The sequence below is a fragment of the Ranitomeya variabilis genome, chromosome 5 (genome assembly GCF_051348905.1).
Source record: "Ranitomeya variabilis isolate aRanVar5 chromosome 5, aRanVar5.hap1, whole genome shotgun sequence".
In the NCBI taxonomy this organism is placed as follows: domain Eukaryota; kingdom Metazoa; phylum Chordata; class Amphibia; order Anura; family Dendrobatidae; genus Ranitomeya; species Ranitomeya variabilis.
In genome coordinates this window covers 287,411,984-287,425,532 of record NC_135236.1, presented here as the reverse complement: position 1 = coordinate 287,425,532, position 13,549 = coordinate 287,411,984, and the positions used below count along the sequence as shown (strand labels likewise).

The 13,549-nt window shown below is 42.9% G+C and overlaps 1 protein-coding gene across 1 annotated transcript in view; it reads right to left on the bottom strand.

Moving 5' to 3' along the window:
- CEP41 (centrosomal protein 41) overlaps positions 1 to 13,549 on the bottom strand; it is an 80,076-nt gene that overhangs the window by 55,676 nt on the left and 10,851 nt on the right. Inside the window, exon 3 of the mRNA XM_077264437.1 lies at positions 8,853 to 8,900. Within this exon, the coding sequence (XP_077120552.1) occupies positions 8,853 to 8,900 (48 nt within the window). The remainder of the gene's footprint in view (positions 1 to 8,852; positions 8,901 to 13,549) is intronic.

Below are 13,549 nucleotides of genomic sequence, written 5' to 3'. Positions count from 1 at the left end.
CAAATTCTAACAGTCTATTGAGTAGGACTATCAGCTGTGTATCCACCAGACTGCACAACACAACTGATGGTCCCAACCCATTTTTAAGGCAAGAAATCCCACTTATTAAACCTGACAGAGCACACCTGTGAAGTGAAAACCATTCCCGGTGACTACCTCTTGAAGCTCATCAAGAGAATGCCAAGAGTGTGCAAAGCAGTCATCAAAGCAAAAGGTGCCTACTTTGAAAAAACCTAGAATATAAGACACAACAAAAAAGTGTGAAACAACTGAAATTAAGTATAAAATTCCACATGTGTTAATTCATAGTTTTGATGCCTTCAGTGTGAATGTACAATTTTCATAGTCATGAAAATACAGAAAAATCTTTAAAATGAGAAGGTGTGTCCAAACTTTTGGTCTGTACTGTATATATATACAGTTGTGGCCACAAGTATTGACATCCCTGCAATTCTGTCAGATAGTATTCAGTTTCTTCCTGAAAATGATTGCAAACACATTCTTTGGTATTATTATCTTCATTTAATTTGTCTTAGGCCATGTTCACACGCTGCGGGTTCCTCTGCGGGTTAATCCCGCAGCGGAATTGAAAATCTGCAGGGCAAAACCGCTGTGGTTATCCCTGCAGATTTATCGCGGTTTGTTCCGCGGTTTCCGCTGCGGGATTACTGCTGTACTATTGATGCTGCATATGCAGCAATATGCAGCATCAATAGTAATGTAAAAAATAATAAAAATTGGCTATACTCACCCTCTGACGTCGCGATCTCCCCGGCGCTGCAAGCGGCTGTGCCGACAAGGACCTTCGTGACGTCACGGTCATGTGACCGCGGCGTCATCACGGTCATGTGACCGCGACGTCACCACAGGTCCTGTTCGGCACAGCAACTGAGACCGGACGCCGCGGGCAGCGCTGAGAGGTGAGTATAGCTTCATTTTTTATTTTAATTCTTTTTTTTACACTATTTTATGGTTCCCAGGGCCTGGAGGAGAGTCTCCTCTCCTCCACCCCGGGTACCACCCGCACATTATCCGCTTACTTCCCGCAACGTGGGCACAGCCCCATGCGGGAAGTAAGCGGTTCAATGCATTCTTATGGGTGCAGAATCGCAGCGATTCTGCACAAAGAAGTGACATGCTGCGGGTTGTAAACCGCTGCGTTTCTGCGCGATTTTTCCCGCAGCATGTGCACTGCGGTTTGCGGTTTCCATAGGGTTTACATGTTAATGTAAACGCTTTGGAAACTGCTGCGGACCCGCAGCATCAAAATCGCGGCGGTTCCGCGGTAAAAACCGCAGCGTGTGAACATGGCCTTAAATGAAAAAACACAAAAGAGAATGAAGCAAAACACTGATCATTTCACACAAAACACCAAAAATGGGCAAGACAAAAGTATTGGCACCCTCAGCCTAATACTTGGTTGCACAACCTTTAGCCAAAATAACTGCGACCAACCGCTTCCGGTAACCATCAATGAGTTTCTTACAATGCTCTGCTGGAATTTTAGACCATTCTTCTTTGGCAAACTGCTCCAGGTCCCTGATATTTGAAGGGTGCCTTCTCCAAACTGCCATTTTTAGATCTCTCCACAGGTGTTCTATGGGATTCAGGTCTGGACTCATTGCTGGCCCCCTTAGAAGTCTCCAGTGCTTTCTCTCAAACCATTTTCTAGTGCTTTTTGAAGTGTTTTGGGTCATTGTCCTGCTGGAAGACCCATGACCTCTGAGGGAGACCCAGCTTTCTCACACTGGGCCCTACATTATGCTGCAAAATTTGTTGGTAGTCTTCAGACTTCATAATGCCATGCACACGGTCAAGGAGTCCAGTGCCAGAGGCAGCACAGCAACCCCAAAACATCAGGGAACCTCCGCCATGTTTGACTGTAGGGACCGTGTTCTTTTTTTTAAATGCCTTTTTTTTCTCCTGTAAACTCTGTTGATGCCTTTGCCCAAAAAGCTCTACTTTTGTCTCATTGAACCAGAGAACATTCTTCCAAAATGTTTTAGGCTTTTTCAGGTAAGTTTTGGCAAACTCCAGCCTGGCTTTTTTTATGTCTCGGGGTAAGAAGTGGGGTCTTCCTGGGTCTCCTACCATACAGTCCCTTTTCATTCAGACGCCGACGGATAGTACGGGTTGACACTGTTGTACCCTCGGACTGCAGGGCAGCTTGAACTTGTTTGGATGTTAGTCGAGGTTCTTTATCCAACATCCGCACAATCTTGCGTTGAAATCTCTTGTCAATTTTTCTTTTCTGTCCACATCTAGGGAGGTTAGCCACAGTGCCATGGGCTTTAAACTTCTTGATGACACTGTGCACGGTAGACACAGGAACATTCAGGTCTTTGGAGATGGACTTGTAGCCTTGAGATTGCTCATGCTTCCTCACAATTTGGTGTCTCAAGTCCTCAGACAGTTCTTTGGTCTTCTTTCTTTTCTCCATGCTCAATGTGGTACTCACAAGGACACAGGACAAAGGTTGAGTCAACTTTAATCCATGTCAACTGGCTGCAAGTGTGATTTAGTTATTGCCAACACCTGTTAGGTGCCACAGGTAAGTTACAGGTGCTGTTAATTACACAAATTAGAGAAGCATCACATGATTTTTCGAACAGTGCCAATACTTTTGTCCACCCCCTTTTTTATGTTTGGTGTGGAATTATATCCAATTTGGTTTTAGGACAATTCTTTTTGTGTTTTTTTAAATTAAGACAAATTAAATGAAGATAATAATACCAAAGAATTTGTGTTTGCAATCATTTCAGGAAGAAACTGAGTATTATCTGACAGAATTGCAGGGGTGTCAATACTTTTAGCCACAAATGAATGTGTGTGTGTGTGTGTGTGTGTGTGTGTGTGTGTGTGTGTGTGTGTGTGTGTATATATACACACACACACACATATATATACAGTTGGGATGGGTGGCGACTGAGCAGTGTGGTGCCGAAGTCAGTGTGTACGCATACTGCACTACGGCGCCATTTTATTGAAGACACTGTGTGCGTGAATTCGCAGACCTAGTGTCTTCAGCAAAATGGTGCTAGATATTGATGGGTGCATATGCACTGAGTCTGGCGCAATTTTATTGAAGAATTGTACTACATCGTCAACCTAGCAGTGCGTACAAGCCAGCCTCCATGCGCCATTATCCCTATGGATGGCGCATGTGCACGGCTAGGCTGACGTTGTAGAACATTACTTCAGTAAAATGGCGATGGAGTCAGTGCGTATGCATTCCACGATCTCCAGCACCATTTTATTGAAGACCCTGTATATGCAAATTCGCAGACACTGTCTTCACAAAAATGGAGCCAGATAGCGCAGTATGTGCACACTCTGACTAGAAGTGCGCACATCTCGGCCATGGCCATTATGCCTACGGCCGGCGGATGGGCACTGCCATGTTGATATTGTAGTACTTACTAACTTCAATAACATGGTGTCAGAGTGTGCGCATACCGCGATCTCCCGCGCCATTGTATTGAAGACGTTGTAGAAAATACCAATAAAAATGTTTGCTTGGCGTAGAACGCTGCTAATATATATACATACATACATACATACATACATACATACATACATAGAGAGGGAATCCATTTAAATACCGAACTGAAACCAAAACGTCTATTTATAAACAGATCACCAAAAAGATCCGTTTAAAACGTTTTGGATCCAACTGCACCCATTCTTCTGTCGTGAACGAACATGTGTTTTACTAGACATGTCTCAACACCTCTAGTGTTTTAGACTATGCAGTACTAAAAAAAACACATCCACTAAAGTAATGCCATAACAGATGACTATTTGTTGTGATCCAATTGCCAAAGTTTGTTTGTTTTTTTTTTTAAATAAAGCAAAAAACAAAAAAATTGGACTACACTGGGACTTCTACTCATCATATACACCGTGTTCCAAATAATTATGCAAATTGGATTTAAGTGTCTCAGGGCTCAATGGATCACCGAAACCAATCTTAAACACATGTGATAATTAGTTTTCCAGGTGATTCTAATTAAAGGAAAACTACTTAAAAATGATGTTCCACATTATTAAGCAGGCCACAGTTTTCACGTAACATGGCAAAGAAAAAGGATCTCTCTGCTGCCGAAAAGCATCAAATAGTGCAATGCCTTGGTCAAGGGATGAAACCATTAGATATTTCCCAAAAACTTAAGAGTGATCATCGTACTGTTAAGAGATTTGTGGCTGAATCTGAGCACAGACAGAGTTCATGCTGATAAGGGCAGAATGAGGAAGGTTTCTGCCAGGCAAGTTCATCGGATTAAGAGAGCAGCTGCTAAAAAGCCATTACAAACCAGCAAACAGATATTTGAGGCTGCTGGTGCCTCTGGATTCCCTTGAACCTCAAGGTGTAGGATCCTTCAAAGGCTTGCTTTGGTTCATAAACCTACTGTTCGGCCACCCCTAAACAGTGTTCACAAGCAGAAACGGTTGAAGTGGGCCCAGACATACATGAAGACTAATTTTCAAACAGTCTTGTTTACTGATGAGTGTCAAGCAACACTGAATGGTCCAGATGGATGGAGTGGTGGATGGTTGGTGGATGGCCACCATGTCCTAACAAGGCTGCCACGTCAGCAAGGAGGTGGAGGAGTCATGTTTTGGGCCGGAATCATGGGGAAACAGCTGGTAGGGCCTTTTAAGGTTCCTGAAGGTGTGTAAATCACCTCTGCAAAGTATATAGAGTTTCTGACTGACAACTTTCTTCCATGGTATAAAAAGCAGAAACGTGCCTTCAGGAGCAAAATCATCTTCATGCATGACAATGCACCATCTCATGCTGCAAAGAATACCTCTCAGTCATTGGAAGCTATGGGCATAAAATGAGATAAACTCATGGTGTGGCCATCATCTTCCCCTGACCTCAACAATATAGAGAACCTTTGGAGTATCATCAAGCAAAAGATCTATGAGGGTGAATGGCAGTTCACATCAAAACAGCAGCTCAGGGAGGGAAGAAATACAAGCAGAAACTCTCCAAAAACTCACAAGTTCAATGGATGCCAAAGCTACTGGACAATACTCTGTACTCCTCCTTCTTGACCTGTCCTCTGCTTTTGACACAGTTGACCACTGCCTCCTACTACAAATCCTCTCCTCCTTTGGCATCAAAGACCTCGCCCTATCCTGGATCGCCTCGTACCTTTCCAACCGCACTTTCAGCGTCTCCCACACTACCTCCTCATCCCACCCTCTCTCTGTTGGAGTCCCCCAAGGCTCTGTTCTAGGACCCCTACTCTTCTCAATCTATACACTTGGCTTGGGACAACTCATAAAGTCCCATGGATTCCAGTACCACCTCTATGCTGATGACACTCAGATCTACCTCTCTGGCCCAGATGTCACCGCTCTGCTGTCCAGAATCCCAGAGTGCCTATCAGCCATATCCTCCTTCTTCTCCTCTCGCTTCCTCAAACTCAATGTGGACAAATCTGAACTCATCATCTTTCCTCCATCCCACAGATCTTCCTTACCTGACCTATCTATCGCAATCAATGACATCATGCTTTCCCCCGTACCAGAAGTCCGCTGCCTCGGAGTAACCTTCGACTCTGCCCTGTCCTTCAAACCGCACATCCAAGCTCTTTCCACCTCCTGTCGCCTCCAGCTCAAAAATATCTCCAGAATCCGTCCTTTCCTCAACCTTCAATCTACTAAAATGCTTGTGCATGCCCTCATCATCTCCCACCTTGACTACTGCAACATCCTTTTCTGCGGCCTCCCTGCTAACACCCTTGCACCTCTCCAGTCCATCCTTAACTCTGCTGCCCGACTAATCCATCTCTCTCCTCGCTACTCCTCCGCTTCCCCCCTCTGCAAATCTCTTCACTGGCTCCCATTCCCTCAGCGTATCCAGTTCAAATTACTAATACTGACCTACAAGGCCATCCATAACCTGTCTCCCCCATATATCTCTGAACTAATCTCCATATATCTTCCCTCACGTAATCTCCGGTCCTCCCAAGACCTCCTTCTCTCCTCCCCACTTACTCGCTCCTCATCCAATCGCCTCCAAGACTTCTCCCGAATATCCCCCATCCTCTGGAATTCTCTGCCCCAACACGTCCGGTTATCCACCACATTCGGATCCTTCAGACGGAGCCTGAAAACACATCTCTTCAGGAAAGCCTACAGCCTGCACTGACCCCGCTGCCTCCTCATCACTACCGAAGCTACCGCCTCACCAACACAGGAGCTCCTGCAACCCCCAACCTACTGTCTCCTTCCCCATAATCCTGCAGAATGTAAGCCCGCAAGGGCAGGGTCCTCGCCCCTCTGTATCAGTCTGTCATTGTAAGTTTGTCTACTGTAAGTGATATCTGTAACTTGTATGTAACTCCTTCTCATGTACAGCACCATGGAATCAATGGTGCTATATAAATAAATAATAATAATAATAATAATAATAATAATAATAATATCAAAGAAGGGTTCCTATGTTAACATGTAACTTGGCCTATTAGGATGTTTTGGAGTTAAATAGCTTTTTTGTTCAGTGATTGTGACCTCCTAATGCTGCAAATTCCACAAATGAGCATTTTCAGCTCTTTAAAACATATCAAATGTTTAAGGGGTAACGTTTCTCCTTATGGAGAGTGACATACCATCTCTGGCTTGTCAAGGTAAGGAGGCTTATTCGCCGTGCAATGCTCCTCTGGGAATTTAAATATGCAAATTGCCTCTTCTGAGAAAAAGAGGACTTTACTCTATAGCGCCACCTATTGGAAGTAGCGATCCTACAAGTCACAATCAACCCTTTAACGAGTCGTGCAATATGACTTAGGATAAGCCAGAGATGGTATGTCACTCTCCATAAGGAGAAACGTTACCCCTTAGACCCCACTCCAGAGCCTCTCACCTAGCCAAATCAGTTCTCATGCTTCGCACGGACGAGGGCCAATAGCCCGAAACACCGTGTCTGCGAATTGAGATACTGATTTGGCTTTTATCCTAAGTCATATTGCACGACTCGTTAAAGGGTTGATTGTGACTTGTAGGATCGCTACTTCCAATAGGTGGCGCTATAGAGTAAAGTCCTCTTTTTCTCAGAAGAGGCAATTTGCATATCAAATGTTTAGAAATTCTACTGTGCCTAATAATTTGGAACAGTGCATTTTGAGTTTTTATTCATTTTGGAGATTATACTGTTATCATTGGGAGTTTTCTTCAATAAAATTCGATGTATACTCTAACGGGTAATGACTTTTATTAGACTGACTTATTTGCACCAACCATTTAGGAAAATCCAAGAAAAATATAATTTGCATAATAATTTGGAACATGGTGTAGTTTTTACTAGAAGTACCGTACGAAATCATGATGAGCTATTCCATACAGCAAGTAAAACAGAAACCCAAACACATGCCGTTCAAGGAAGGAGAAAATGTTTGGTGAATGGAAAAATTATGGATGTAATTCAGATGTGTGCCTTTAGCTTGCCTCTCTGTCTCAGTGTGAAAAGAGCTCACATCCAGCAGTGAAGGCAGCAGCATCCAAGCCTCTCCTCATGTCATATAGCTGAGATGTCCGGATTAGAGAACAGGGAAACCATCTTAATTCAATAACAGCACAGACATTTTACAAGGGAACCAAAACCAAGGTTCATTATCAGGACCCTATGAAACAGCTCCTCATATCTGAGCATCCTGTGCAACTTGGAGTCCTATGTATTATAGAGGACAAATTATGAGTTTGTTGGGTTTTTTTTTTTCCAGTGTAGCTGTGCATAAAAATGAAAAACGGATATTCAGGAACTTCATTAGAAGCAACCAAATGGACCGGATAAAAGGGATCAGTAACTAAGGTAGTATACTAACAACTTGAACAAGAAAAAGGGGCTGATAAAAAGGAGATCATGGAATCAAACAGCAATGCCAAGATAAGTGATAAAACATACAAAATTCTGCAGTTTTAGATATCAAACAGTACATGCAAAGTGGTTTAGTTTGTTTTACTGGTACAGATCAGAATGCAGCAATATCGGTAATATAGATAGGTCACTGTAATGGTAGAAGTGCAGAAATCCATTACCTGGTTCTGTCTGGCCAGAAGCTTCATCAGAACTCTGTGACATGACTGACAGACGGGTTATGTATCCAAGTGTATACGTTCTGGTCCGAACACTACACTGACCCTACAGGACTGAGAGCCGGGCAGGAATGGTTCTTCTCGTCCCACCGTCCCTCACTAAGCCATGCCCAGGACAGTCCCAACCATTGTGCTGGCTGTTATCAGATTTTATACTTTCAGCCATCATATTCTCAGAGTTGTTCTCATAAGACAGAGTTACTGTACCGGGGGTCTGATTTCGCATGGATAGACGGTACCCTTACCAGGAGGTACAAAAGTGCCTATTCTAGGAAATCAAGAAGGTGAATATTATACAGCACATGGGACAGACAAAGATCTGTGTGTGCTCCACACAAGAGCATAAAAATAAAGAGAAATCTGAGGAGCACACAGGGAATTAAACTCTGGACAGCAACAAAACCGTATTTGTGCGGCCGCTACCGTGAGGACAGCGGGGAAGAATGTGGAGGGGTAAGGGGAGATACGCCACCCAGATATTGGAATGTCACCGTTTATCAGGCCAATGAAAACCATCGCTTCATAAGCCATTTTCATTACATGCCATCTGGAGTGACACCAACATTAGAATCACCAGCTTTTCATTGTTGCCCTATACATACAGGCAGGCCACAACATGGCATGACCTTCTACATTATCACAAGTGGTCCCGTTACCCACTTCGTATACGCCAGCCTCCAGGTATAATGAATTTGTGCTATGCAGATATATTGGCAGAAAGCAATATCACTTTTTTTTTTACTTACTTCTCTTAATTTCTTCTATCTTTTCCAGATACCTGGTCATGCTATTACCTGGAAGAAGAGACATGGCACCTGTAAATGTCAGCTCCATCACGATGTCCTGATTCCGCACGCGGTGGAGGCACGGGTCACTTCTATGGGGTCATTGTGACTCATGCATTTCAGGCTTACAGGATAACCCCTTCATATAAAACATGGTAAGATGTACCACGGTAATATAGTAGCACAAATAAAAAGATACATACTGGAAGACACAACATATTACCCCGAGGCACACAAGGAGCCAAGTTAGGCCGCATATGGATACTCCTTTTGGCACAAAGTTAGCCCATAGAGCCTCTAGATATAATTAGATGTCTTTCAGAGCCGAACATTGATTTGGTTATAAATCAGCATGGGAAACTTCAGAAGAGATACAAATTCTGCCTTCCCAACAAGCTCACTGATGGATTCACAGTTAACTTATTCTGCTATGTACAGTGATACGCCAAAAGGGTTAAAAGATTTTACTGAAACCTAGTTTCAAAACTATCTTTTAGCCAAAAAATCCATACATTTTAAAGAAAAATAAAATTCTGGGGCCTCACCTGTCGTAGAAAGCCTTGCCAAAATGACTGCTCCAATTACATTCTATTTGTCTCCTGAACTCTGTGTAACGTATAAGTCAATGTCGCTGAACTAGACTGCGGACGCCAGAGACAGGACTGAGTGTCCACTTGTCTGCTTGTAACCTTTGAGAATACGGCCTCCTTTGCCTCACCAACAATTAGGGGGCGAGACACACCTCAAGGACTAATGGAAGTCATGCATTTGTAGCACGATCGTGGCAAGGATTCGTTACATTAAGAGAAAATGGTGGCTTTACAAAATGCAGTACTCCGCAAGTAGACACATTTTTTCTGCTGTAAATTAAAAGGGGTTATCCATTACTGAGAAACCCCTTTTAGGTTCAAAGGGTGCTGCATAAATTACAATCTATACTTACCTACTAGACCAATGCCAGTCCTTGCTGGTCTCCGAACAGACAATGACACACGACTGATTTGCTACAGCCTTACCACTTTTGCAGCCTAACCACTTTTGCCCAATCAAAAATATGAAGGCAGCTGCAGATGTCACGTGACCATCAGGAGACCGGCAGAAGACACAGGGCTTCTAAGAGGAATAGCATTGGTCCAGGAAATACGTATAGATTGTTTTTGCAATTTATGCAGCACCCTGGGGCCATTAATATCTGGTTGTTCAGTAGCGGACAAGCACTTTAAAGCACCACTCCAGCAGTTTTGTTTTTTATATTTCAGTGCTGGAGTGGTGCCACTAATCTACATTCCCAGACCTTGTATTATATTCACCAGCCACCATCTTCAGTTCTTCCTGGCCCGGATCCGCCATCTTGTGATGTAACTTCTGACTGAACGGAAGTCAGAGGTAACGGTCACAAGCTCTCAATGTAAGTCTATGAGAACCTTGTTCTGGCCGCCTTCTGGCTCTCATAGACTTACATTGAGTTGTCATTAGTGATGAGTGAACGTGCTGGTATAAGGTGTTATCCGAGCCTGCTCATGTGCTAACAGTGTCCTCAGCGTGCTCTACAGCCGCAAGACATGCATGGATTGCCTAACAAAAAGGAAATCCCTGCATGTGTTGTGGATGTCAAACAGCCGTGAGACATGCAGCGCTGGGACTCAAACATATTTTTCAAGCACGCTGAAGACACTGTTAGCACCCAAGGATGCTTGGATTACACCTTATCTGAGCACATTCGCTCATCATTAGTAGTGACTTGTGTCGCCCAGCAAACACTGGAGCGATCCAACAGGTCACAACCTGCAGAAGACTAATTGGAACGGCGCTGAAAAGAGATGAAGATGGCAGAGGGTAAATATAATACTAAGGGCCAAGAACTTACATTAGTGGCACCACTCCATTGGTAAAATTAAAAAAAAATAAAAAATGCTGGAGTGGTGCTTTAAGTAAAAACACAAGGCACATGCCTGGAAACTAAAACCCTCAAGGTGACATTCAAGATGAGAATGAGTGTTTCATTCCCAAGTCTAAATGATTCTGTAACTCCTAAGGCCCTGGGCAGAGCACATCGGGCTGGAAGATGACCTGAGAGCGGAGAGAAGAGGGCTTTTATTCTTCACTCAGGCGTGCCCTGCTAAATACTGTTTGGTGAAACATTCTAGCAACTGTCACCATTTGCTTTCAATCGTCCTCAACAGTGAATTCAGACAAGGACAAAATTCTTTACCCCCCTGAAGCATAAGTAACACTTGTTTGTTGTCCCAATACTAAACAAGCCGAATAATAAAATACATACCTATACATTCTACTAGAAAATCTAACCAATACCAGCAGAGTATACGAGCAGGTATAAGAAGTTGGCCTTGAATATTTCTGACAATAATAAATCTAAATGCTATGGAAACAAGTATTAAAGGGAACCTGACAGGTGATACATCCAGCCTAAACCTTTTGCAGAATGTATCAGCCACGGGCTGTATGATCACAGCCATGTATATTTGTCTCTGAAACGCTGCAGAGTTACAGAGAAAACCATACTTTTAATAGCTGCCGGGGACTGAGCTGCACTGTGCACTAGTCGTACAGGCTTCTCCCTGCCTGCCGACAGTGACTGTAAAGGCAGAAACTTGTCGGTCACTGGCAGCAGGCAGGGAAAAGGTCGAACATATCTGGCTGTGCTCATACAGCCAGTGGCTGATACCTGCTGGCCATGGATTAGGAACGTGTGTCATCACCTGTCAGGTTCTCTAAAGGGCACCTGTTAAGTTTTAGCTGAAAAGGTTATGTCATTATGAAATTAAGAAAAAATTAAATTCAGCAAAATGTTTCGAGAGGCACACAATTCTTGTATTGCCCTGAAAAACTCAATTCAGTTTTGAATATTCAATATAAATAGATTTACCAGATACAGGGGTTAAAGACATGCAAGTGCATGATATCTTATTCTCCCCACAAGATGGTAATGAATACTCCTATTGAACCAAACCCTTGCTGCAGTATGGTTGAAATATAACCCAAAAAAGAAATGGATCCCAGAGCAATAAAAATAGGAATTTTATTGATGATTATATTAAAAAAACAAAAATGTTATCATCATTTCAATAAATAGATACATAAAAAACATAAAGAACAAGAAAACAGGGTTAAAGTGACACTAAGTGTCACGTCCAAAGGTGGTCAAATTAATCCAAAGGGCATATTAAAAATACATGCATATAGATATGTGCAAAATAGCAAAATAGAAAGCGAAGCTGATAATATTAAATAATATTAATACTAAACAGGCCATAAGTTACGAAAAACATATATATGCAAAAAAGGCAAATAATGGACACAAATGTTTATGAATATATAAGGTAACCTGCGCAAAGTTGCTGACTACAAGAAATTCACGAGGGCCTCCTATCTAATATGGCGATATAAACCAGCAAGTGCATAGGTATATATAGGCACAATATGTAACAAAAGCAAAGAGACAGCGGGCACCGCACAAATTAATAACACAGGGATCAACCACGTGCATATAACAAAGTACAAGAGAAAAAAAGAAGAAAAGATATGCACACTAGTGGGATCAACCAACATAATAAATTTTATTTAACAGATCAATACAAAAGGGGCAACAAGAAGGACATACAATTAAAAAGCCCAATGGACCAACCTAGATCCCCCAGAACAAACACAGATGAAAAAATGGACTGTCATGGCAATATATGAGGTAATGTATACAAAGCACATAAAAAGTATATAGTTGACTATACAGCAAATTACACACAGGTAAATAATAAAGATAACTACTCTGTGCTGCCAGCTGACCTCAACCGTATGCCACAAGCCCATGTGTATACTGGTAACCCATTCAGACAAGCAGGAATGGACAAAATGTCAAAAAAAAAAAATAAATAAATACCAATATTTCTATACCATATAATATGCCTAAGTCCTGCTGCGATCAATACTAATGCACTATGGAATAAATAACCAAATGGTTACCCTAACCCCAACCGCTGTGGAATATTGTCCAAATAGCTGAAAAGATGTAGCAAGGATCCCCTTGAGAATGCCCAAGCGGTAGGTGCACATAAACCATGTGCAAGTAGCCAGGTTAAAGTGCATATAGAGGTTACCAAATGAAGTCCATAGGGGGATTAGGGCCCCACGCGTATCGACGCTGCTAGAGCGTCTTCATCAGGGGTAGGTTGTGAAAGACACATCCAAATCCTGCCCCTTATGTATCAGCAAATAATAAGTAAGATAAAAGTCACCTGTGAGGGTGCTATGGCGTGTACGGTCAATCCACCATGTGCAGAGCCGAGTGAACTTCCAGTTACGCGCTAACACAGATCCCGGATATGCGCCTGCGCGCAAATATGCTAAGCAAACCGGCCAAGTCTCAGTGCGCAAGCGCGAGAGTCACCATGGAAATAAGAGCGTCTAGCAACCTGCAGGGCATCCAGGGCGCATGCGCTGACGGATAGATAATACTACTAATAGAACAATTGTTATTTATATTGCGATCGTAAATAAGGCATTTGATGTGTACACAGATCGAACACATAAAATACGCAAATGCTTAGCAGAACGGCCGGGCTTTATTGCGCAAGCAAAAGAGTAACCATGGGAATAAAAGCGTCCAACAGCATGCAATGCATGCAAAGCACATGCGCTAACCA